We start from the raw sequence: 26,652 nt of genomic DNA, 5'->3' as shown, positions 1-26,652 counted from the left end.
TAGTCTACTGTACTATACTGTAGTTTAATGTACTGTACTATACTGTAGTGTACTGTAATATAGTCTACTGTACTATACTGTAGTTTACTGTACTATACTGTAGTGTACTGTACTATAGTGTACTGTACTATACGGTAGTCTACTGTACTATAGTGTACTGTACTATACTGTAGTTTACTGTACTATACTGTAGTGTACTGTACTGTACTATAGTGTACTGTACTATAGTGTAGTGTACTGTACTATAGTGTACTGTGCTGTACTATAGTGTACTGTACTTTACGGTAGTCTACTGTACTGTACTATAGTGTACTGTACTATACTGTAGTTTATTGTACTGTACTATAGTGTTCTGTACTATAGTTTACTGTACTGTACTATGCTGTAGTGTACTGTACTGTAGGGTAGTCTACTGTACTGTACTATAGTCTACTGTACTGTACTATAGTCTACTGTACTGTACTATAGTGTACTGTACTATACTATAGTCTACTGTACCGTACTGTACTATAGTCTACTGTACCGTACTATAGTCTACTGTACTGTAGTCTACTGTACTGTAGTCTACTGTACTATACGGTAGTCTACTGTACTGTAGTGTACTGTAGTGTACTGTACTATACTGTAGTGTAATCTACTGTACTGTAGTGTACTGTAGTCTACTGTACTATACTATAGTGTACTGTACTATACTGTAGTGTACTGTACTGTAGTACAGTGTAGTCTACTGTGCTATACTATAGTGTACTGTACTATAGTCTACTGTACTGTACTGTAGTCTACTATACTGTAGTGTACTGTACTATACGGTAGTCTACTGTACTATACGGTAGTCTACTGTCCTGTACTATACTGTAGTCTACTGTACTATGTGTAGTCTACTCTATTGTACTATAGTGTGCTGTAGTGTACTCTACTGTAGTCTACTGTACTATGCTGTAGTCTACTGTAGTCTATGGTACTCTACTATACTGTAGTGTACTCTAGTCTACTGTACTATAATGTACTATAGTCTACTGTACTGTACTATAGTCTACTGTACTATACTGTAGTCTACTGTACTATACTGTACTCTACTGTAGTCTTGTCTGCTGTACTATACTGTAGTGGGACTGGAACCTATAACCTGACCCCTCACTGTAGTGGGACTGGGACATATTACCTGACCCCTCACTGTAGTGGGACTGGAACATAGTACCTGACCACTCACTGTAGTGGGACTGGAACATAGTACTTGACCCTCACTGTAGTGGGACTGGAACATATTACCTGACCCCTCACTGTAGTGTATTCAGGCTATAAAAACATGGTGTAGACCACATCACTGACAATAGTGGACCTTCTTTGTACTATAGTCAACAGTGAATGTAGTCCCTATTTCTCTGCAGAGATACATTTATCTCTAAGCTTTCTCTTTCTCTCTGGCAGTGATAACCGGGATGACCAGTTCCCACGTGTGTGTGTCGTGGCGTTCCTCAGCCGCCTCCAGCCCTCCAATCAGCTGCATGAGAGACTGATGGAAGAACTGGTTCTCTGCTTGCTTAAAAAGGTAAGACCAGGGCTCTTCCTCAATTAGTCTTTCCTCGCGTCCTCTCTCCTTACCTCCTTCTCAAAATACATTACAGGAGAACATCCTAGGTTCCTCCTCTGAGATCTTATCCTCCAATTCATTTTGAGGAGGAGGTGACCAGAGAGGACCGTAGGAATCAAGGGAAGACTGACACAGCTGGAGATTTGGCTTGTTTATAGTCCACGATGTCTACTCATTCAGTGTGTGTGTTCATAGCATCACACACATTAATCCAGTTCATACTGCAGTAATATATTAAAGACCACTGTCCATCTCCCTGAGCTCCAACACAGTAGTTATTAGTTCATGTGTCGTTTTAAGTCTTTTTCTCTTTCAGGATGAGGCCATATCGAAGTCAAAACAGCGTTACTATAGCAACTCCCTGCAGCATCGTGTCAAGAACAGGGTGTGGCAGACACTACTGATGCTGCTGCCCAAACTGAGAGGGGTGAGACACACACACACACACACACACACATACACACCTGAATGAAACCTCTATTAACCCTGTGTTTGTGTTCATCCAGGAGTTTGTAGGTACCGTTCTGGGTCGTGTGTTTGAGGCAGGTTTCGTCAGTAACCAGGCCTCAGTCAAGTACCTGATAGAGTGGAAGATGGTTCTAATCCTAGTCCAGTATCCTGAACACATAGACCGACTCTGGGCCTGCTTCAGTGTGGTGAGTGGCAGATGGTTTTAATCCTAGTCCAGTACCCTGAATACAGACTGACTCTGGGCCTGCTTCAGTGTGGTGAGTGGCAGATGGTTTTAATCCTAGTCCAGTACCCTGAATACAGACTGACTCTGGGCCTGCTTCAGGGTGGTGAGTGCTTACCCTTTTCGGATGTGTATGTGACCACTGCTGGAATTGAACCCTCAACCTTGGTGTTGCTAGTGCCATGCTCTTACCCACTGTGCCACATAATACCACAAAAACTGGCATCTATTGTATTGTCACTGAATGAAAAGTGGCTTCTATTTTCACTGGCTTAAAGAACTTGTGATAGTCCATATTGATCTATAGCCAATGTGTCTAATTGATGTGGTTTGTGTCTGAACAGGATCAAGAGAAGACCAAGACCAGTGTCTGTACCTTCCTGTCTGTGTTGGTCCACCTCAACATCATCATGCCTCAACTCAAGGAGAAGGTAAGATCCACATGTCACCATCATAAAGTAAAACCATTAAAGCACAGGGGACTCTTCCTCCTCTCCTGAGCCCCTCTCCTCCTCCTCTGTGTCCCTCCACACCAGGCAGTACAGTGGCTTAAGGCCCTGGACACGATCCTCCAGTTGTGTTTCAGTGTGTTTCAGCCATAACTTCAGTGTTCACACTTCTCTCCCTTCTCTCTGTATCTCTCTCCCTTCTCTCTGTATGTATCTCTCTCTGTATCTCTATCTCTCTGTCTCTCTGTCTCTCTCTCTCCGTCTCCATCTCTCTCTCTCTCTCTCTCTCTGTCTCTCTCTCTGTCTCTCTCTCTGTCTCTCTCTCTATCTCTCCATCTCTCTCTGTCTCTCTCTCTATCTCTCTATTTCTCCATCTCTCTCTCTCTCTCTCTCTCTGTATCTCTGTATCTCTCTATCTCTCCATCTCTCTCTGTCTCTCTGTCTCTCTCTCTCCGTCTCCATCTCTCTCTCTCTCTCTGTCTCTCTCTCTGTCTCTCTCTCTGTCTCTCTCTCTATCTCTCCATCTCTCTCTGTCTCTCTCTCTATCTCTCTATTTCTCCATCTCTCTCTCTCTCTCTCTCTCTGTATCTCTGTATCTCTCTATCTCTCCATCTCTCTCTGTCTCTCTGTCTCTCTCTCTCCGTCTCCATCTCTCTCTCTCTCTCTCTCTCTGTCTCTCTCTCTGTCTCTCTCTCTGTCTCTCTCTCTATCTCTCCATCTCTCTCTGTCTCTCTCTCTCTCTCTCTGTATCTCTGTATCTCTCTATCTCTCTCTCTCTGTCTCTCTCTCTGTCTCTCTCTCTGTCTCTCTCTCTGTCTCTCTCTCTATCTCTCCATCTCTCTCTCTCTGTCTCTCTCTCTGTATCTCTGTATCTCTGTATCTCTCTATCTCTCTCTCTCTGTATCTCTCTCCGTCTCTCCATCTCTCCATCTCTCTGTCTGTACCCCCCACCAGGCAGTACAGTGGCGTAAGGCCCTGGATGTTATACTCCAGTGGTGTTTCAGCCATAACTTCAGTGTTCGTCTGTACGCCCTGCTGGCCCTGAAGAGGGTGTGGGGTCTGGAGGGGGCGAGGGCCGAGGCCGAGGAGGGGGCCGGGGGAGCGGATGGGCTCGGGGGGCTGACCACCGTCGTTAAGGCCTGTCTGCACCAGGCTGAGGCTATGCAGAGTACTGGGTGAGTGAGTTACATATGAACTAGGATTATTATGTTGCCAAGGTTGCCGCAGGAATCGCATTCTAAAATTCATACAGTCACTGTACATCCATAACATGTATACACACATGACTGTAAGTCTCTTTGGATAAAAGTGACTGCTAAATGGCATATATTACTGGAAGTCTCTTTTTAAAAATTTAACCAGGCAAGTCAGTTAAGAACACATTCTTATTTTCAATGACGGCCTAGGAACAGTGGGTTAACTGCCTTGTTCAGGGGCAGAACCACATATTTTGACCTTGTCAGCTCATTGATTCGATCTAACAACCTTTCGGTTACTAGTCCAACGCTCTAACCACTAGGCTACCTGTTATTATTAGTGAAGGAGGAACCACAGATTTTGACCTTGTCAGCTCATTGATTCGATCTAGTCCAACACTCTAACCACTAGGCTACCTGTTATTATTAGTGAAGGAGGAACCACATTTGGTTATCTTAGCTCCATTGGAAACTGTGGAAATTGTTATTGGGCTCCCGAGTGGCGCAGTGGTCTAAGACATTGTATCTCAGTGCAAGAGGCATCACTGCAGTACCTGGTTCGAATCCAGGCTAGATCACATCCGGTTGTGATTGGGAGTCCCATAGGGCGGTGCACAATTGGCCCAGCGTAGTCTGGGTTTGGCCAGGGTAGGCCGCCATTGTAAATAAGAATTTGTTCTTAACTAACTTGCCTAGATTAAATAAATACATTATTGGACTCGTATAACTACTGTATATCTCTGTACAGAAATGCCAATAAGAACTGGAGCAGGATCCAGGACCACTTCTTCTTTGGTGTCTTTCATCCTGTTAGAGACTATAGTGTGGAAGTAAGACACTGTATTGTTGATTGATTGTGTGAATTTGAAGTATAAATCTTTTAAAATCTCTTGATTCATTGTAATTTGACCTGATTGCGTTGGGTCTCTAAAAAACGAATGTACCGAGTGTCGATTGAGGAGAGACGACGTGTGTAAACTGTCCTTTTTCCTCCCGTCTCTCCCTGCCAGACCATATTCTACACATTCCCCAGCCTATCAGAGGTGTTTGAGGACGAGTGGATTCCGCCCTGGAAGTTTGAGAAGTTGGTGGACTTCTCCCAGAGTGCATCTCTCCCGTTGAGGAACCCTGTCCCTGACCTGAGCCAGATTCAGCCTGGAGACTGGATCCAGCAGGATAAAGGTACATTCCCCTGAGGGGATAAAGGAAGTTGTCTTGAACTGAAAAGGGTATCACCACTAGATGGCAGCAGAGACTGTACCCAACAGACAGCTACTCTGGTTAAAGTGGAGATCACAGCTATTCAACTATTGGTCTGAAGTACTGCTGGTTCTCCTTTCTACCTGGTAGTTAAATGATCAATTCATGAAATTGATTGGCCAGGTCCCTGACTTTATAAGTGTTCTGGCCCTCCAGGACTTCAGTTTAAAAGCCCTGTTGTAGATACCTCAGTGTGTTGTCGTTTGTTAGGGGATCAGGATGGTGAGGAGCGCTGGGCCGAGGTCCAGAAGAAGATGACCCCCTGGAGGTTGGGGATCCAGGAACAGGAGCCAGAGCTGGGTCTAGTGCCCCAGCAGAGAGCAGCACGCCTGGGCAAGCTGCACAGTGCCCTCCTGGTGGTTGCCTCTCTCATAGACAAGCCCACCAACCTGGGAGGTTAGTTATTTATTTTCTATTTAACCTCTATTTATACAGGTCAGTCAATGCTGAACAACTTGGTACAGGATGAATGTTTTAACCTTCATCTGCTGATCTCTCTGGGTTCCATGTGTAACGGAGGTGGAATGATGAACCATGTTCACATGATGAGTAACCTTGCTTGAGACCTGAAGACTTGTGTTAGCTCCCCAGGCTTGAGCTCAAGGAGCTAACACAGTCATGTAGTGTTCAGGAGACCCTGGTTGGAATCCAGTCGGTCACATATGAACCCACAGCCATTTCTATCTAGCTATATTGTATTGTATTGTATTATTTTCCATTAGCTACCCAATATACTTGGTGTTGCTAAGCGTTGCCATGCAAACAGACAGCAGCAGGCAGCACTACATAAACTAATCAGTCCTAATCAGAGTTTGTCTAAGGAGCACTAGCACTGCATCATAACAGACTCATGTTCCCCACTGGGCTGCCGTATTGCTGCGCTGCCTGCTGTCTGTTTATGTAAGCCTTATGTTGATTTAAATGAGTTTATACAGGAGAAAACCTATTTTATCAACCAATATTCAAATTTGTATTTTTTTATCTTCATTTAACTAGGCAAGTCAGTTAAGAACAAATTCTTATTTTCAATTATGGCCTAGCTACTAGTTAGTAGTACTAGCTACTACCATTAGGCTATTAAATGATGCTAGCAAACTGGCTAGCTACTGTCTAGTTAAGATTTTTTTTAACTCAGGAGTCAATAGTTACTTTTTCTGGCGAGTGGGAGTAATGTATCATCGTCATCGATGAACCACCAAAGGCATACCCCATTTCTGTTTGAAAATTGAGAATTTTCGTGGCCAAAGTTGACGTTTAACGTGAGAACTATTTTAGGACCACTGTTTTATGTTCTAGGTTTCTAACCGTGTGTCAGAGCTAGAATACCACCTCTGCAGGATTAACAATTCAACTCGCCCCTGCCTACCCAATGGCAGGTCAATTATTCCTCCTCATTAATCCCTACAGATCTGATAGATGCCGCTCTGCTTTACCACTGAGCTAGTATACAGCTAGGGACTGTTCCTCAACAGTAAAGGCCTTAGAGTAAAGTGGGCTATCCTAGAAGACGAGTGCCTATGCTCCCTCACTCCTAATGTATAAACCCCCGGTGCCTTCTCAGGATCGTCCAGGCCAGAGCTTCAACTTCAGCACACTATGAGTGGGACGCACTCCTCTGGGTTGGTTTAGCCCAGACACCCATTTTACGACTCCTATCAATGCACTCCGTACCTATAGTTCGGGTCTAGGGTTCCCAATGGACTAGTTAGCCAAGAAAATTTGCTAGAGATCCTCGATTAATCAAGTCAATTTCAGAAACCTAGAGTAAAACGACATGCATTTGTATGACTCTTTGATAACACAGGGTGTCAGAACAATAAAGCTAGTTTATTCAAAATTCTAGAAAAATACATAAAAAATCCCAGATCAATCAATCACAAAGAAATATCACAAACCGATAAGTGAAAATTAACCCTGGATTAGAGTCATAGATGCCTCCAGCGCCCTTAACTAAACCATTATTAGGGTGCCAGTAATATATTGTTTGTCCTTTTACAATTTTATGAGAAGCACAGTATTTAATAACAAGAAAAAACATTTCTTACAATTTATAAACCGTTTGTCTTCCCCCCTCGGGATGATCAGTCCTTCAGTCGGTGTTTAACTACTTTAACACTCCTATCAATGAGGTAACCTTAAGTGTTCCCCCTAGATTTCTACTTAAACACTAAGAATAAATATCGATGCATTTTAAGCTAAAAAGATTTAGCAAAATCTTCCTCCAGCTGAAGACAGGTTCTTCTAGCAAGCTCAAAGAGAGTTGTACCTCTCCCAAAAATCCTGCCTCTTTCACTCCTCGTATTCTGCTGACTCACGGTGGTTAAAGATCTGCCCCGATGACGCAGGCATTCAGTGGTTAACACCTACTGTAATGCGGCCATTTCTCAGAAGGGGATTCTTCTCTTGCCTAGACAGGATGTCCGCCTCAACCGCACGCGTACCTCTTCCTGCCTCCTCCTGGCTGTTCTGACCTGGGGAGCTAGTCCAGCTAGCACCCTTAGGATACTACATTATCATTCACTTTTAAAACATTCATTTCTAGACATTAACCTTTCTCATTCCACTCAATTCTAATCTTACTCCAACCTACTTTATTACTCCCATTACATCTTAAACATCCAACATTTTTTAAACATTTCATCATTTAAACATAACATTTCATCATTACACCATGTCAATATCAACCTCCTCCAAGACTCTTAAACATGTTCCAGATATACTGTACCTTAAAAACAACCATCATTATAACATTCTTAACCATTTTACTGCATTTCTTTAATCACCTTTTAATATCTTCCACTGTATATTTCCCAATGTTTTCAACCTTTTAATATCTTCCACTGTATATTTCCCAATGTTTTCAACCTTTTAATATCTTCCACTGTATATTTCCCAATGTTTTCAACCTTTTAATATCTTCCACTGTATATTTCCCAATGTTTTCAACCTTTTAATATCTTCCACTGTATATTTCCCAATGTTTTCAACCTTTTAATATCTTCCACTGTATATTTCCCAATGTTTTCAACCTTTAACATATTTACCTGTTAATTATTATTTTAAAGAATTCCAGTTCATTTCAAATTTGTCTTATTTTCTTTAATCAATGTCAATTCTCTCTCAACGTTCATTCTTCTTTGTGCTCCATGTGTGAGTGAAAGTGAAACCTCTTCATGAGTGTGTGTGTGTGTGTATGCTGGTGGGGCCTTCCTACCCATGCCTTCTGTCACTAAAATGTCACAGAGAACTGGGCCTTGGACTGCTATTCTTGACACCTGAAAAGTCTCTTCTTTCATAGTTCTCCTCATCACTCCTCCTCTTGCCTCTGTCCTGCTGGACTGAAGGAGAACATGCTGAATAAAGTGTCTAGGCATAATGGTCTCGTAGAGGGGTGTTAGAGATTGAGCGATAAGGTATTATTGAGCCAAGTCTTTGACTAGAAAGGGTTCCTTTTCTTTGAGTGCAGTAAAGAATGCAGCTTTGACGTGTGGTCCACCTGAATTCAGTGCCTCGTATATCACTCTCATCTTGGCCTGGCGGGTCGGTGCAGCGCTGATATTTGCATTGATCTCTTCACCGATCATGCCCTTTGTGAAGAGAATATCTGCTATGGCAAACACATTATTGACTCTTTGAATGATCTGTGGTCTGAATTCATCAACAAACTCAATGTCTCTTGTGGATGAATCATCTCTGTATTCCTCTGTTCGTATTTCAGCTTTCCATGCAGATTCTCCCTTCTCACTTATCAACTCCATCTCAAAGTCCATCGCAGGGTCCTTTATGTACACTTCAAAGTAGTTTGGCCGGGTGCTTCTTAGCTTGATCTTTTCTGGTGTAATCGAGGATTGACACGAGGTCTTGAGGGTGAAGCGACTCCCCTTCCGCTGGGACTTCTCCGGCTTTGGCTTTGGAAGTCTTACGAATCCATAGGACTTCTCCTGTGCCTCCACCTCCCGTGCTAGAGAAGTATCACATTGGATCAGATATGTGTGTAAGGTGAGGAGTGCTCTGGTGGACCTAAAGATCAGAAGGTCACAGTGCACTCTCCAATGCAACCCACGTCTCAGTACCAAACCCCTGCCAGAGAAGGAGGGACGAAGCAGTTTGGCGTGGAACCCCGTCACCTCATCCACTTCTTCCACAAGCACTCTGTTGTCTTTCACATGTAGAACCTTTATGTCTTCTCTCAAAGAGGATTGTGGGTAGTCTGGATCTATACAGACAAAGTGTGGCAGACTAATTTCCTCTAGTTTGCCAGAAATCATTGTGATGTCCAGTAATGGACCTCCTTCTTCAAACCGCATGTTGTTCAGAGTGGCCCTGTGAGGCTCCCAGGAGCTGAACTGGTATCGCAGACTGACTTTGCTCTCACATACCCACCGCAGCCCTGATAAGATGCACTCGTAATGCCCTGCTGCAGAAGAGTCGAGTGTGTAGACGGTGGTCTCATCCTCTGTAGACACGAAGGGTTCAACCTGAATCCAGGACATTGAGCTCTTTATATGGTTGCAATTCAAACATTCCTTTGGACAATCGGTTTTAAGGCCAAACTCTTTTTGGAGACACATATTTGACTCTGAATAGTTGACTCCAATCTCTTTGGCCAGTTTAGTGATGATTGTTCCTACTGAATCCAGTGCCTTTTTGTAGAACTGTCTTATTGTTCCAGTGATGAAACTACTACCATCCTTTTCACCAGGACTAAGTTTGTCCATGATTTTGGTATGTATGACTTTAAGCCTATCTATCATTAAGTTCTGTTGTTTTAAATCGCGTTCGATATTATCACCAAGAGACAGAAGAAGTGAAACTAAAGTCTTCAATTCCTGTTCACTAGGTTCTGCCCTTTCAATTACGTTTGAGAGCTCATCAAGTTGTGACAACTGGGGTAGCAGAGGATTTGACTGTTCAGGAGTGCTAGTTTCACAGTTATCGACATCTTGATCTTTTGATGTGGCCATTTTCACTCCAAATGCGCAATCTGCAGTGGCTACATCCACTTTTGGATTTATAAAGCAGTAATGTTCTTGCTAAGCCATTGATTCTAGAAGAATATAATTTAAAAATACCTAATGAGCTTAGTTCAACTGTCGTACCCCATCAGAACCCAGAATATAAGCTTGCTTTATGGCAACATTTGTTAACATCGTAATTGTAAACAAACACGGTATAGCCTCAAAACGTGAAAAAAATAATATCCTCTGGTATGTGTTGTCAGGTGTAATCCATTTACTACAGGAAATGTCTAGCCAGTTTCCCTTTTTATTGTCCAAACGTCACGTTGTGAATTTGCGTTCCTCTCCCAGTCTCAGTTAGTTCCACTCCTAACAGACAATTAATGAATGTCCAAATCAACAAAAGAAAGACATGAGAGAACTGTGAAGTAGCCTTTCCCGCTGTAAGAGTTACTTTCAGTCTTAAAATGGGTGTGATCTGTGGACTGTGTTTGGCTTTAATGCAGTCACATGGTCTTTGAGTAAAGGTGGATATTTTTTAAGGTGGATTTTCAACAATATTATATTTTATACAGGGTGGCTATCACAGTGTTAGATTTAAATGTGAGTTCCTAAGGCTGCAACTTGTGCATCCCACAGAATAAAAAAGCTGACGAGTATCTGGTTAAATAATCATATCCTTATTACATACTTCATTAAACCACACTGCAAAATATGACTTTTACAGTATTTTATGTGCTGATCTGGGCTATTTTGCTTAAAGAAAATATCACTCTATACCTGTAGCATTCAGAATAATTGAAACATTTAAATAATGATTGTGTAAATCATTGTGTTTTTGTTTGATTTATATTTCTCTGTGTGTGTGTGTGTGTGCATGTTTGTCTGTCTGCCGGGCTGTGTAGTAGTTTAAAGGCTTAATGCAGCCATTTTTATATCAGTCAAATCATTTCTGGGGAACAATTAAGTACCTTATAAAATAGTTTTCCATTAAAATTGACAAAAATAGTTTTTTTAGCAACAAAAAAATCTCAAGCAATAATTGTTATAGGACTGGGAGTGGGGAGGGGGAAACTAAAAACCAGCTGTTATTGGCAGAGAGTTTTGTTATTGGTCTATTAACTAATTAAGCTTAAACTCTACCAATGCAAAACCTGCTGATTAGAAAGTCCTTTGTAGATTATATTTTCAAACAGCAAATGTTTTCACACTTTTACAGTGTTAGTTTTGTCAGGTGATACAAAACACAGGAAAAAGAGAATTTTGACTGCACTGGGCCTTTAAATAAAATAAAACAAATTCCATGCTCTGTCTGAAGAAAATATCACCTTAAACCTGTAGCATACAAATATCTGAAACATGTAAATAGTGGTTGTGTAATTGTTTGTTAATGTGTACATACATGTGTGTGTAGGACATGTGAGCTCTTTGGGGCCAGTGGCCTGTAGATCTACCATATCGACCATTAAACACTGAACTAAAATATAAACGCAACATGCAACAATTTCAAAGATTGTACTGAGTTACAGGTCGTATAAGGAAATTAGTCAATTGAAATAAATGAATTAGGCCCTATTCTATGTATTTCACATGGCTGGGAATATAGATATGCATCTGTTGGTCACAAATACCTTAAAAGAAAACTCCAAAAAACGGCTTTGATCACGAACTGCAATCAGATCAAGACCATGATGAGGATGACGAGCATGCAGATGAGCTTTTCTGAGGCGGTTTCTGACAGTTTGTGCAGCAATTATTTGGTTGTGTAAACCCACAGTTTCATCAGCTGTCCGGGTGGCTATTCTCAGACGATCCCGCAGGTGAAGAAGCCGGATATAGGAGGTCCTGGTTTGACTTGGTTACACGTGGTCTGCGGTTGTGAGGCCAGTTGGATGTACTGCCAAACTCTCAAAAATTATGTTGGAGGTGGCTTATGGTATAGAAATGCACATTAAATTATCTGGCAACAGTTCTTCTGGACATTCCTGCAGTCAGTATACCAATTGCACGCTCTCTCAAAACTTGAGACATCTGTGGCATTGTGTGACAAAACTGCACATTTTAGAGTGGCCTTTTATTGTCCCCAGCACAAGGTGCACTTGTGTAATGATCATGCTGTTTAACCAGCTTCTTGATTTGCCACACCTGTCAGTTGGATGGATTATCTTGGTAAAGGAGAAATGCTCACTAACAGGGATGTAAACATATTTGTGCTCAAAATTTGAGACAAATAAGTTATTTGTGCGTATGGAAAATGTCTGGCATCTTACAGCTCGTGAAACATGGGACCAACACTTTACATGTTGCATTTATTATTTTGTTCAGTGTAATATGTGTTGGACAGCCTTTGACAAGTCAGTGATAAACACTTTCACTCTCTCTCTCTGTCTCCTCTCTCTTTGTCTCTCTCATTGTCTTTCTCTCTTTGTCTCTCTCGATCGCTCTGTCTGTGTGTGTGTGTGTGTGTGAAGGTCTGTGTAGGACGTGTGAGATCTTTGGGGCCAGTGCTCTGGTATTGGACAGTCTTCGCCACGTCAGTGATAAACACTTCCAGGCCCTGAGTGTCTCCTCTGAGCTATGGCTCCCCCTACTGGAGGTAGGTAACAACACTTTAGTGGCCTAAACCACAGGTGTCGAGATCATTCCACAGAGGGTTGAGTGTCTGCAGGTTTTCGCTCCTCCCTTGTACTTGATTGATGAATTAAGGTCACTAATTAGTAAGGAACTCCCCTCCCCTGTTTGTCTAGGTTTTAATTGGCAGGAAAAAAAAAAAACTTGTCCCTCCATGGAATGATTTGGACACCATTGACCTAAAGTCTCCAGTGCTGTAGTTTTTCAGTGCAGATGTAGAGGAAGGAGGACAGCTGAACACTCTAGGATATTGAGATGCTCACCAAGTTCATTCACTCTACTGTGTTCAGCTGACTTTTTAGCCAGTTAAAAACGTGTTATGTTAACATCATATATTTGTGTCTCTACCAGGTGAAGCCCGTAGAACTAGCTGACTTCTTGCAGCTGAAGAAGAGGGAGGGCTACTGCATTGTGGGAGTGGAGCAGACAGCCAATAGTCAGAGTCTAAAGGACTACAAGTTCCCTGAGAAGACTCTGTTACTGCTGGGGTAAAACCACTCTCTTGTAGGACAGCAGAGCACATTGTCATGTCCAGTTGTATATAACTTTGTGTCATATTGGAAGTATTTTCTGCTTCAACAAAAGCCATGACATGAAATGCAATTATTCACTAACAGACAAACCACACAAATGAACAATCAATGCATGACATAATTATTGCACATCAATTCATTGACTTGACTGTATTAACACACGTGTACATACACAGCCATGGCCGGGACTCTCTCACGGGTCAGGGAGGAAGCTGACAAAGCTCTTTAATGGAATCTCAGTAATGGAGTGAGTGTTCCCCTGGGCCCCGATCAGGCAGACACACACACACAGCCCTGCTTCCTGCTGCAGTGAGGAGACGTGCCCAGGCATGCTGGTCTCTAATGGGTGCTCTGTGGAGGGAAGAACAGGGAACACACGCTCCAGCCATGCATCACATGCACAAATGTATGTATGTATATACAGTGGGGAGAACAAGTATTTGATACACTGCCGATTTTGCAGGTTTTCCTACTTACAAAGCATGTAGAGGTCTGTAATTTTTATCATATGTACACTTCAACTGTGAGAGACCAAACCTGGTCAAGAACTTCAGGAAACGTATGATCCCTGTAATTGCAAACAAAGGTTTCTGTACCAAATATTAAGTTCTGCTTTTCTGATGTATGAAATACTTATGTCATGCAATAAAATGCAAATGAATTACTTAAAAATCATACAATGTGATTTTCTGGATTTTTGTTTTAGATTTGCACCTAAAATTACAGACCTCTACATACTTTGTAAGTAGGAAAACCTGCAAAATCGGCAGTGTATTAAATACTTGTTCTCCCCACTGTATATGTATATACACACACACACATTCTGAGGTCTTGGCTGATTTCTTTTGATTTTCCCATGATGTCAAGCAAAGAGGCACTGAGTTTGAAGGTAGGCCTTGAAATACATCCACAGGTACACCTCCAATTGACTCAAATGATGTCAATTAGCCTATCAGAAGCTTTTTCTGGAATTTACCAAGCTGTTTAAAGGCACAGTCAACTTAGTGTATATAAACTTCTGACCCACTGGAATTGTGATACAGTGAAATAATCTGTCTGTAAATAATTGTTGGAAAAGTTACTTGTGCACAAAGTAGATAAGTGTATGTAAACTTCCGACTTCAAGTGTGTGTGTGTGTGTGTGTGTGTGTGTGAGTTATTTATTTATTTATTTATATATATATATATATATATATATCACACACACACACAAGCTACAGAATGATGTTTGATCAATAGACACACATCGGTCAGTAATACACGTTTTTTCTCTACTGTGTGTACCGTCTCCAAACGGCGTCTGTTATTGGTTTGTTATTGGAGGTTGATCATTCCTGGGTGGGATGGTTGAGCTCAGTCAAACATACAGGGTTTGTTTAAGCTGAGAAGGCCGAGGAGAGCTGCTATTTGTAATGAACCCAACAAGGCAAAGTGTATCTCGCACTCAGTCAACACACGCACACACACACACACACACACACACACACAAACACACACACACGCACACACACACACACACACACACACACACACAGCCATTAGTCAGTGAACACTCCACCTGTGGTCTGCTCTGTTCCAGCACAGCATGGTGTTTGTCTAATGTAACCCATTACAACCATATCTGTACCTGTCTCTGTCATATTGTTCACAGCAGGCCAGGGTGAATGTTCTGTAGATCAGTGACTAAGGCCGGGATTCAACCCCATCGCCCCTTTTCGGCTATGGACCTACTAAAGGCATTGCTCCCGCATTTGTGGAGACCACATTGTCAGCTCAATTGGAAATGACCTTTAAATTTCAGTCGCGTGGATCTATATATATGTGGATCTAACACGGATCTAAATGAACTTTGACCTTACACTATAGAAATAGAATGACATTGACTTGAATGGGAATGTCCAGTGTTCCAGTCCTTTACATTTCTATGGACCAACATCCTATCTCATTTCCTAGCACTGTGTTCCATATTTCACCTGTCTAGTTATTCTCCTTTTTATTCATACTTCCCCCCCCCCCCCCCCCCCCCTCCCTCCTCCCTACTTTAGTAATGAGCGTGAGGGTATCCCAGCTAACCTGCTCCAGCTGCTGGATGTGTGTGTGGAGATCCCTCAGCAAGGTGTCATCCGTTCCCTCAACGTACACGTGAGCGCCGCCCTGCTGGTGTGGGAGTACACCCGCCAGTACCTGCCCTCTACTGGAGTGAAGTCAGACTGAAATAGGGAGAGATTACCTGGATGATAAGAAACAAACGTTTTCACTCTGTTGTAAAACGTTTTTTAAATGTTTTCCATTGCGTGCACTAATGAACATGGCCCTAGTGTGGGGGTAAACCCACCAGTACCTACCCCCTACTGCCCCCGCTGCGGAGTAGGGTTAAGTTGCCCCTTTACATTGTAGTCATTAAGCAGATGCTCTTATCCAGAGAAACTTACAGTAGTGAGTACATGCATGTTCATACTGGTCCCCCATGGGAATCGAACCCACAACTCTGGTGTTGCAAGCACCACACTCTACCAACTGAGCTGCATGGTGCCTTTCCCCACTAATGGTTAAGGTTAGAAGGGGACGCTGATCCTATATCTGTACCTACCGACAACTGTACCTACAGCCCTCACAACTGTACCTTTAACCCATTTTAAAATGCAGCCTTAACCATCCAATGGGCCATATATCTAGAGAATGGATGTTAGTCTTACAAGTAGTGACTTGTTATTAGACCTAGAACCCATCTCAGATCCATTGGAGGGTATTCCGCTTTAGCCGTGGCTAGATATTACATTAGAATATTCCAATGCGTTTGTCGTTTGGACAGGGTCATGTTTCCAAGTGCTTTCCCAGTAAAGCATTTGATAAAGCAGATGATTTTCCCCGAGTCTCTGTTTTTTTTCTGTGTGATATTAAATATTGAACAATGCTTTTTTTTGGAGTGGAGAAATTGTTGGAAAGTAATGCATCTTTTTAAACAAATAAAACAATTATTTCGTAAGAACTCTGTTTTTCTTATCACACACATTTGGTTTATTTATGTTTTTCTTACCAAACCATGTTATTTCTCACGGAGCCGTTCATAGCGCAGAAAGAACATAAGCTCACAGTAGTTTATCGAAAGGTGCCGTGCGCCACGCCCAACTTTCACCAAGAATAACGTTGCGCAGGTGAACGAACCACTGAGCGGTGCGGCGGAGACATTAGACTGGTAGAGGATAGGAACAATGGATAATGAGAAGGAAACGTATTTACAAGATGACTAAAATGTATGTCGTTTACCCTGTGTAGAATTAATAGCCTATGGATATTTGGCGCCCAAAACTATTTCCAACCAGTATCAACAAAAAGTTTAAACTTGGTTAAATAGCATCAAAAAAGGAGAGTAGGCTATGGAGCAGCTAGGTGGCGCTTGGCTGGATACAAGTGCCCCTTTCCCGGATGAGATGCGGATTTCAGTCCGGAATGCGACATCGATGGCGGAGGCTCGGCTCAACTTGTCCCCCCGAACTAAACTGGTTCTGGAGGTCCTGATGGTGTTGATGTGTCTCGGCGCAGTCACAGGTGTGTGTCATCATAACGCAGATGCGCAACTGCAAGGAAAACCTTTTATTTTCATAAAGCTCATGAAAATATACTTAATCATTTCGAAAAAGTGAATCACTTTTCAGTTTTCACTGACTTCCAGTTATATGCGTTATCTTCATTGTAGCATTAGACGCCCACTATGTTCCCCTCTGCCTTCAATACATTGGGCTCCTATAATGGTTTTAATTATACATGTGGGGTTTAACTTCTTGGTCCTAAACCCTGATTAAAAATACTCTGAACACTGATTACAGATGCTCTGAACACTGATTACAGATGCTCTGAACACTGATTTGGAGAGCCTTTTATGCCTGTGTAAAATAATCAAGGGGAAACGCTAGCGTGATGAATGCTGTACAAATCCCCGCTGGGTGCTGCTATACATTGGTGGCAGATGTCTCTCTGTGTGATGTGCTTTCTTTTAGAAAGACACTGGCCATGTCTGTGATTAAAGCACCACAAGCATCGAAATATTGTTTTTGATGTTGCCTTATTCTTTCAATGGAATTTGTAGCAATGGCTTTTCTTAGAAGAATGCTTTGAGACCTCTACAGGAGGCCTACTCTGAAACTTGCTGTATAAATTAAAGCGGCAATCAGCAGTTGAAACAACAACCAAGCGTTTTCCCTGCCCCCGTTCCTCTACAAAGCTGACAGTTGGGGCTGAAGACATATAACCACTCTCAAATTCATGGACGTAGCTATGGATGCAAGGACTGACCATCTAGGAGATAACAAAATATAGTTTTAACCATGTTGAGGCTATATAGTGTCTTTACATTTACTTTGTTTACAAACATTGGTGTAAAACAAGTTTATATTTTGGGTTCTGATGAGGTACGACAGTTGAACTAAGCTCACGAGGCATAAATTATATTCTTCAAGAATCAATGGATACATACAGATAACTGCCAAAATAAAGGAAACACTTGAGTAAATGAGGGATACAAAGTGTATATTGAAAGCAGGTGCTTCAACCCAGGAGTGGTTCCTGAGTTCATTAAGCAATTATCATCCCATCATGCTTAGGGTCATGTATAAAAAAAATGCCCAGTTGCCCATTATTTTGGCTACCATGGCTAGAAGAGATCTCAGTTGTGGGTGTGTCAGTCAGCCAGTCAGTCACCAGATCCCAACCCAACTGAACACTTATGTGAGATTCTGGAGTTTTCCACCATCATCAACAACAAAACACCACATTATGGCATTTCTCGTGGAAGAGTGGTGTTTCAACCCTAAAATAAAGTTCCAAACAATTGTAGAATCTATGTCAAGCTGTTCTGACGGCGCGTGGTGGCCCAGCGCCCTATGAATATGCTTTATGCTGGTTTCCTTTATTTTGGCAGTTACTGGTATCATTCATTTACAGAGGTGGGACTGAATCACTATTATTCGAGTCACAAGCAAGTCTCAAGTCATGAGGTCCATGTCTCAAGTCCAGTCACAAATAGAACTGGTCGAGTCTGGAGTCAAGTCCAAGTCGTGCATTGTAAGAGCAAGTCAAGTCTCAAGTCAAGTAAAATAAAACATCGATGCATGCAATGACTTCAACTACAAATATGTGTCTATTTATTGAGGCTACCTGACAGCTCTTTTCATTATTTTGTCGACAACACATTTTTGATGATGTAATAATGAATTTGAACAACATATTCTAAATGCAAGCTTCATAAGTAAATTATTAATTTGAATCCATTTCGACATAGCAAAAGACCAGTGGGCCTATGCTAGTGATTGTGTTGCTTGATGCCCATTGCTGGTGAGCTTGTAAAGCTAACAGTTAATATTATTTTTGAGCTGTAAATATTTATTTATGGCAATCCTCTCGCTCTATAATTTAACGTTTTGCCGGGACCCGATCCTATAGTTGTACAACAAATCAGCAATCTGTTCGCTAGATCATTGTTTCCTAAACGTTTTGACCGGAGTGTTCAACGCTCGCGAACACCCACGCGCACGCACATGCACACGCGGACACAATCTGAGCAGATGTAGCCTGTCATTGCCATAGAAATAAGAATTCATACAGCCATAAACGGTTATGTATTTTCAAAACACAAGATACAGAAATAAACTGCGTTTTACACCTGCATTTTGAGCTGAAAGTCATTCATGTCAATATCAATTAGTGATATCATGTCACTTCTCTAGAGTCCAGAGCAAGCAGCATCATAACGCTTCGAACACACCGACAGTGTTTTGGCGCAAAATGGCATGAGGCCTCATCTGGATATGTAGGCAACAACAGTTCAACATTCACCTTCTGCTACCATTTCTGTCAAGCAATTAACGCATACAGTTTGACACATATGTTCGAAATGCACTACACCGAACGCATTGCAACTACATCTGCAACGCAATGCTGCAAAGCAAACGCAGCGTTTCATTGGAAATGGATGTAATTCTGGTGTTCCAAAATGCAATCTGTCTGTTGGTGCGTTCTAAGCGTTACAAGGCTGGAAGCTACTCTACTGTATGCAGCGGAGGTCGGAAAGCAGGGTCTGTCTGGAGCCTTTCTCTTCCTCACAAACATCTTCATCTCATAAGTATTGAAGGTAGTGTGATGTTACAGCTATATGTCTTATGACATATAGCCAATACGTAGAACTGAGGTACTGTATATATATAGCCTAATTAACTCACCCAAACTAGACCTAACTGAAATATGAAAATGTTCTAATGAAATTGCCTGGTAGCCTGTTGTTCTGGCAAAGATTCTCTGTAACAGATTTCTGAGCTGTATATAGATAATATCAACATAGGCTACTCTGTTTTTACCAGGAAAAACCGGAGAGGATGAAACAAGTGATTTTTGGTCACTTATCTGGATAAGTGTGGGGCGGTTGATGCTGCAGACTGGTCATTGGTCAACAGTCAATACACTCATCTTTTCCATGTTATGTTTTTGAGAAAGGAATTTGGTGTAATGCCTTAGGCACCTGTTGGTGACCAGATCAAATAGGCTTAGTTATACATATAAAATAATGTAATAATTTCTATTATTATAATTTTTTTAATCCATTCAGTTTCACACTCTGACCTCCAAAAACCTTCTGTGACCCACCCCAACTTTAAAAACCACCAGCTCATCCGACCTCTGTTGACTGACAGTTTGCTGGTCCAATCAGAGGGCCGAGTGTGCGTTTCACTACCCAATCTCGTGCACGTTTTTTTGCAAGCTACAGTGTCTGGCTGCGTGGAGAGAATTCCACCAAGACTCTGTGCCATAAAATAAGTGACAAAATGTTCCAAAACCTGGCCAGATAATTTCACTTCATCAGTCTCAAGTCCTAGTCCTAGTCTTGAGGCTCAACGTCTAGCCTCAAATCATCACATTTCTGACTGGAGTCAAACTCGAGTCCAGGTAATGTGACTCGAGTCCACACTGTTCATTTATACATCCAAAAATGTCTGTTCACACGGTTCATTTATACATCCAAAAATGACTATAGCAACTGCAGATAGGCCCCTTTAATGGAAGGTAAAGATCCATGTGACTCTAATGCTGTCATATTATGTGTGTGTGTCTGTAGGTAACATCCTGGTGATTGTGATAGTGGCGGCCACCAAGACCTTCCACTGCGTGACATCAGTGCTCATTATGAACCTGGCCATCAGTGACCTGTTGGTCGGGGTTGGGGTCATGCCCTTCATAGCTCTCTCCATCATGAACAACGGATGGGTCGACTGTACTGTAAGGCTGATCTGGGGCTTCTATTCATCTGTGTGTGTGAGAGTGTGTGTGAGTGTCATTGATGTTATAGTGCCTCTACGCAGTCATATAGTTAATCTGTAGGTACCATAACAAATCAAATCAAATGTATTTATATAGCCCTTCGTACATCAGCTGATATCTCAAAGTGCTGTACAGAAACCCAGCCTAAAACCCCAAACAGCAAGCAATGCAGGTGTAGAAGCACGGTGGCTAGGAAAAACTCCCTAGAAAGGCCAAAACCTAGGAAGAAACCTAGAGAGGAACCAGGCTATGTGGGGTGGCCAGTCCTCTTCTGGCTGTACGGGTGGAGATTATAACAGAACATGGCCAAGATGTTCAAATGTTCATAAATGACCAGCATGGTCGAATAATAATAAGGCAGAACAGTTGAAACTGGAGCAGCAGCACGGCCAGGTGGACTGGGGACAGCAAGGAGTCATCATGTCAGGTAGTCCTGAGGCATGGTCCTAGGGCTCAGGTCCTCTGAGAGAGAGAAAGAGAGAATTAGAGAGAGCACTCTTAAATTCACACAGGACACCGAATAGAACAGGAGAAGTACTCCAGATATAACAAACTGACCCTAGCCCCCCGACACATAAACTACTGCAGCATAAATACTGGAGGCTGAGACAGGAGGGGTGGGTGTACCATAACCCAGGGGTGAACCATAACCCAGGGGTGTACCATAACCCAGGGGTGTACCATAACCCAGGGGTGAACCATAACCCAGGGGTGTACCATAACCCAGGAGTGGACCATAAATCAGAGGTGTACCATAACCCAGGGGTGTACCATAACCCAGGGGTGTACCATAACCCAGGGGTGAACCATAACCCAGGGGTGTACCATAACCCAGGGGTGAACCATAACCCAGGGGTGTACCATAACCCAGGAGTGGACCATAACCCAGAGGTGTACCATAACCCAGGGGTGTACCATAACCCAGGGGTGTACCCTAACCCAGGGGTGTAATCATAACCCAGGGGTGGACCATAACCCAGAGGTGTACCATAACCCAGGGGTGTACCCTAACCCAGGGGTGTACCCTAACCCAGGGGTGTATCATAACCCAGGGGTGTACCATAACCCAGGGGTGTACCATAACCCAGGGGTGTACCCTAACCCAGGGGTGTATCATAACCCAGGGGTGTACCCTAACCCAGGGGTGTATCATAACCCAGGGGTGTACCATAACCCAGGGGTGGACCACAACCCAGGAGTGGACCATAACCCAGGGGTGTACCATAACCAAGGGGAGGCCAACCCTCCTAATGGAGAGCTACTGGGTTGTCAGGCGGGTAACTCTCCTGGAGCAGGGTTGTCAGGTGGGTAACTCTCCTGGAGCAGGGTTGTCAGGTGGGTAACTCTCCTGGAGCAGGGTTGTCAGGTGGGTAACTCTCCAGGAGCAGGGTTGTCAGGTGGGTAACTCTCCTGGAGCAGGGTTGTCAGGTGGGTAACTCTCCTGGAGCAGAGTTGTCAGGTGGGTAACTCTCCAGGAGCAGGGTTGTCAGGTGGGTAACTCTCCAGAAGCAGGGTTGTCAGGTGGGTAACTCTCCTGGAGCAGGGTTGTAGGTGGGTAACTCTCCTGGAGCAGGGTTGTCAGGCGGGTAACTCTCCTGGAGCAGGGTTGTCAGGTGGGTAACTCTCCTGGAGCAGGGTTGTCAGGTGGGTAACTCTCCTGGATTAGGGTTGTCAGGCAGGTAACTCTCCTGGAGCAGGGTTGTCAGGTGGGTAACTCTCCAGGAGCAGGGTTGTCAGGTGGGTAACTCTCCTGGAGCAGGGTTGTCAGGTGGGTAACTCTCCTGGAGCAGGGTTGTCAGGTGGGTAACTCTCCTGGAGCAGGGTTGTCAGGTGGGTAACTCTCCTGGAGCAGGGTTGTCAGGTGGGTAACTCTCCTGGAGCAGGGTTGTCAGGTGGGTAACTCTCCTGGAGCAGGGTTGTCAGGCGGGTCGCTCTCCTGGAGCAGGGTTGTCAGGTGGGTCGCTCTCCTGGAGCAGGGTTGTCAGGTGGGTCGCTCTCCTGGAGCAGGGTTGTCAGGTGGGTCGCTCTCCTGGAGCAGGGTTGTCGGGCGGGTCGCTCTCCTGGAGCAGGGTTGTCAGTGGCTGCCCCTTCCATAACACTAGTGACTCTTTCAAACGTTTATTTGATCGTCTGTGTGTGAGAAATGTGCCCCATAACAGTGACTGGACTGGTTCATCTGTTTCTCCCTACCTTCTGTCTGCTAGGACCTGTGTCTGTATGTGGGGTACACCTCCTCAGTCTACTGTACAGCCTCAGTCCTGACCCTGGCAGCCATCGCCCTGGACCGCTACCACTCTATCATAGACTGTCTGCGCTACAGGTAATTCAATGATCCTGACCAACTACAAGACTATACATTTGAACCAACTAAAATAGATCTAGACAAATGATACAGTGCCTTCAGAAAGTATTCCCAGGGGGTGTGAATACCTTCTGAAGGCACTGTACTACTAACTTAGGATCTAGACCAATCAGATCTAAACCTAGGACATCTCATTAGACTATAGATCTAGACCAATCTGTTTTTAACCTAGGACATCTCATTAGACTATAGACCAATCAGATCTAAACCTAGGACATCTCATTAGACTATAGACCAATCCGATCTAAACCTAGGGCATCTCATTAGACTATAGATCTAGATTAGAAACAGTTAAATCAAGCACAGACATTTCCTTCAGAAAATGGAACTTTTCTAGTTATTTGGATTATTATTCCAGTTCCCACTGTACCTTATGGAGGAAGTGTGCTGTGGTGCTGTGGATCTGGCTCCAGGCCCTGGTCACCAGCTGTCCTCCTCTGCTGGGCTGGAGCACTGTGTCCTACATGGCTCCCATGTACAGGTTGGTGTAGGTTCCATTCCCGCTGGGGTCAAATATACTAACAATGTATGATCTCAAAATGTATGGAATGTCAGCACTAAAATGTACGTTTGCTTTAGATAAAAGGCTGCATTGCCCTTATTAATGTTTCATATTTTCCGTGAGTACAATGTATCAATAATTGCTATTACTCATTCTTACAGTGTTGCGTAACAGTGATCCTTTCCAATACTTGTTACACTGTGCAGTACTTCCAATACTTGTTACACTGTGCAGTACTTCCAATACTTGTTACACTGTGCAGTACTTCCAATACTTGTTACACTGTGCAGTACTTCCAACACTTGTTACACTGTGCAGTACTTCCAATACTTGTTACACTGTGCAGTACTTCCAATACTTGTTACACTGTGCAGTACTTCCAATACTTGTTACACTGTGCAGTACTTCCAGGACATGTTACAGTAATAAGGTCACTAATGTAAACTATCACCATGTACTATTATTTCAGCTGTGCGGTGAACTGGAAGAGCAGTCCCAGCTACACAGCCTTCATGGCTGCCCTGTCCTTCCTCATGCCTGCTGCAGTAATCCTCTTCTGTTACGTCATCATCGTCCGTGTAGCCCGGAGCCACGCCAGGAGGATCCACAACCTGGAGGACCAGCTCCAGAGAAACACTGGAATGCCGAGCTCCTCCTTCCCGACCGAGAGTACTTCTGAGCGGACTAGTCCGAGGTGTCTAGGTGCCCACGGTCCTTCCACCTCCAGGCTGGTGTATCATCTGAGTGGGCGGTTTGTATCGGAGACCCATGGAGAGGTTGGGGATGAGGTTCCTTCAGGGTCAGATCATACTGCTGGAGCTCCACAGACCTCCAACCACCCAGACTCTACCTCCAGCTCCAATGCTGCATCCCGGAGACTGTTCTCCTTCCTGGCCCAACACGCCCCCCATGGCCACCCCCATCCGCCCCACCAGAACTCCAACTCCAATCACCTCCATCACCACGGGGTTGTACGTCTCTTCCTGGTTATCGCTGCCTTCTTCTTGTGTTGGACTCCATATATAGGCGTTGCGCTAGTCCAGGCCACGGAGACCGCCCTATCGTGTAAGTCCTCCTTAGTTCCGCCCTCAGCGGTTACCTTCTCCTATTGGTTGGTTCTGTTGAACTCAGACATCAATCCTCTGCTGTATGCTCTGCTCAGTCAGAGGTTCCAGGGGGCTCTGCGGTGCCTGAAGCAGAAGATCAGAGTGCGTCTTGGGGGGAACGTGGTGGGGAGTGGGGGAGGCGAGACCAGGGGGGAGGGAGAGGAGGGGAGGAGCGGTGAACCATTTGACCCATGTACTCTGACTTCTGTCCATCCCCGACCCCAGTGGCCCCGCCCCCATCCTGGCCTAGTATGTTCTGGACCTGGGTCTAACATCCACAACACACCTGTAGGAGAGGGGCTGAGACGGGCCTACTGCTCTTCCGTCTTCACAGTCGACTCCAACTTCTCGGACAGCTCCAGGGAGCGTGTGTGTGGTGTGTTCCGCCCCGGTAGCTCCGCCTCTTCCTCCACCTCCTCCTGCCCCCCGTGGCAGGACTCAGTTGGAGGAGGTGGGGAGAGGAGTTCAAACAGGAGGTTGGAGTGCCTGCAGGTCCCCACCAGGACAGCAGAGGGCAGCAGTCTGCCGTTCTCTGCAGCCACCAGAGACAGACAGGCAACCTTCTTCTATGGACAGATCACAGTGAGGGTAGAGCATGATGTATGCTAGTCGGAGCGGATTAAGATCTTTATGAACCATCCATCTGTCGTTGATCAAGGCACTTAACCCCGAATGAAACGTCTCCAGGAGTGCTGTACTATGACTTACCCCGCGCTCCAACCTCAGAGGACGTGGGGTAAAACAGAAGACTAACGGCTCGATCCAATCAGATCTGCTTTAGCCGACATCAGCATAGCAGTTGTTTTGATGGTGTCAGAGGCAGAACTGCGTTAGAGCTGTCAAATCCACAAGTGGCTCCCGGCATTATACCTATAGCAGACATTGCCATTGGCTGCACAGAGTCTGATTAACAGAAATCTTATACAGTCTTGTTTACAAGTTTGAATAGTGGAATGTGAGATGTAATCTACACCTTCATTAGAAACACTGGAATGTGAGATGTAATCTACACCTTCATTAGAAACACTGGAATGTGAGATGTAATCTACACCTTCATTAGAAACACTGGAATGTGAGATGTAATCTACACCTTCATTAGAAACACTGGAATGTGAGATGTAATCTACACCTTCATTAGAAACACTGGAATGTGAGATGTAATCTACACCTCCATTAGAAACACTGGAATGTGAGATGTAATCTACACCTTCATTAGAAACACTGGAATGTGAGATGTAATCTACACCTTCATTAGAAACACTGGAATGTGATATGTAATCTACACCTCCATTAGAAACACTGGAATGTGATATGTAATCTACACCTTCATTAGAAACACTGGAATGTGATATGTAATCTACACCTTCATTAGAAACACTGGAATGTGATATGTAATCTACACCTCCATTAGAAACACTGGAATGTGATATGTAATCTACACCTTCATTAGAAACACTGGAATGTGAGATGTAATCTACACCTTCATTAGAAACACTGGAATGTGAGATGTAATCTACACCTTCATTAGAAACACTGGAATGTGATATGTAATCTACACCTTCATTAGAAACACTGGAATGTGAGATGTAATCTACACCTTCATTAGAAACACTGGAATGTGATATGTAATCTACACCTCCATTGGGATGATAGAAATTCCCCCTTTTTTGGTTAAATTAGTTGTTTATTTGAAAATAATTGTTTCAGGGAGCTGAACTTCTAACATGAGTGTGGCTTCTTGACAAGCAGCTGCGCTCCCCTGTGTAAATTATATCTGTTATACTGTCTAGTTCCTTTGTAAATTACATCTGTTATACTGTCTAGTTCCTTTGTAAATTACAGCTGTTTTACTGTCTAGTTCCTTTGTAAATTAAATCTATTATACTGTCTATGTCACGACTTCAGCCGAAGTGGGTTTCTCTCATTGTTCGGGCGGTGCTCGGAGGTAGGCGTCGCACGACTTCAGCCGAAGTGGGTTCCTCTCCTTGTTCGGGCGGTGCTCGGAGGTAAGCGTCGCACGACTTCAGCCGAAGTGGGTTCCTCTCCTTGTTCGGGCGGTGCT

General features: G+C 43.7%; 3 protein-coding genes across 3 annotated transcripts in view; 2 read left to right on the top strand and 1 right to left on the bottom strand.

Moving 5' to 3' along the window:
• The window catches only part of LOC139413409 (probable methyltransferase TARBP1), a 34,455-nt gene extending 18,635 nt beyond the window's left edge, over nucleotides 1–15,820 (top strand). Inside the window, exons 19-29 of the mRNA XM_071160763.1 lie at nucleotides 1,429–1,549; nucleotides 1,908–2,018; nucleotides 2,098–2,247; nucleotides 2,630–2,716; nucleotides 3,689–3,909; nucleotides 4,679–4,760; nucleotides 4,941–5,112; nucleotides 5,401–5,586; nucleotides 12,620–12,744; nucleotides 13,131–13,267; nucleotides 15,358–15,820. Of these exons, the coding sequence (XP_071016864.1) occupies nucleotides 1,429–1,549; nucleotides 1,908–2,018; nucleotides 2,098–2,247; nucleotides 2,630–2,716; nucleotides 3,689–3,909; nucleotides 4,679–4,760; nucleotides 4,941–5,112; nucleotides 5,401–5,586; nucleotides 12,620–12,744; nucleotides 13,131–13,267; nucleotides 15,358–15,526 (1,561 nt within the window). The 3' untranslated portion in view covers nucleotides 15,527–15,820. The remainder of the gene's footprint in view (nucleotides 1–1,428; nucleotides 1,550–1,907; nucleotides 2,019–2,097; nucleotides 2,248–2,629; nucleotides 2,717–3,688; nucleotides 3,910–4,678; nucleotides 4,761–4,940; nucleotides 5,113–5,400; nucleotides 5,587–12,619; nucleotides 12,745–13,130; nucleotides 13,268–15,357) is intronic.
• LOC139418029 (NACHT, LRR and PYD domains-containing protein 1 homolog) lies at nucleotides 7,765–10,616 on the bottom strand. The gene is made up of 2 exons (XM_071167130.1): nucleotides 8,220–10,616; nucleotides 7,765–8,014 (listed from the first exon to the last, which is right to left on the bottom strand). The coding sequence occupies exon 1, from the start codon at nucleotides 10,152–10,154 to the stop codon at nucleotides 8,607–8,609; it is 1,548 nt and encodes a 515-aa protein (XP_071023231.1). The 5' UTR covers nucleotides 10,155–10,616; the 3' UTR covers nucleotides 7,765–8,014; nucleotides 8,220–8,606.
• Nucleotides 15,821–16,526: 706 nt separating the features above from the next.
• Nucleotides 16,527–25,242, top strand: LOC139418024 (5-hydroxytryptamine receptor 1D-like). The gene is made up of 5 exons (XM_071167117.1): nucleotides 16,527–16,861; nucleotides 20,418–20,578; nucleotides 22,825–22,940; nucleotides 23,341–23,463; nucleotides 23,954–25,242. The coding sequence occupies exons 1-5, from the start codon at nucleotides 16,690–16,692 to the stop codon at nucleotides 25,197–25,199; spliced, it is 1,818 nt and encodes a 605-aa protein (XP_071023218.1). The 5' UTR covers nucleotides 16,527–16,689; the 3' UTR covers nucleotides 25,200–25,242.
• Nucleotides 25,243–26,652: the final 1,410 nt, after the last annotated feature.

The sequence above is a fragment of the Oncorhynchus clarkii genome, chromosome 1 (genome assembly GCF_045791955.1).
Source record: "Oncorhynchus clarkii lewisi isolate Uvic-CL-2024 chromosome 1, UVic_Ocla_1.0, whole genome shotgun sequence".
NCBI classification, from domain to species: Eukaryota; Metazoa; Chordata; class Actinopteri; order Salmoniformes; family Salmonidae; genus Oncorhynchus; species Oncorhynchus clarkii.
Note: the sequence above shows the minus strand (reverse complement) of the source record. Positions and strands in the feature narration are given on the sequence as shown.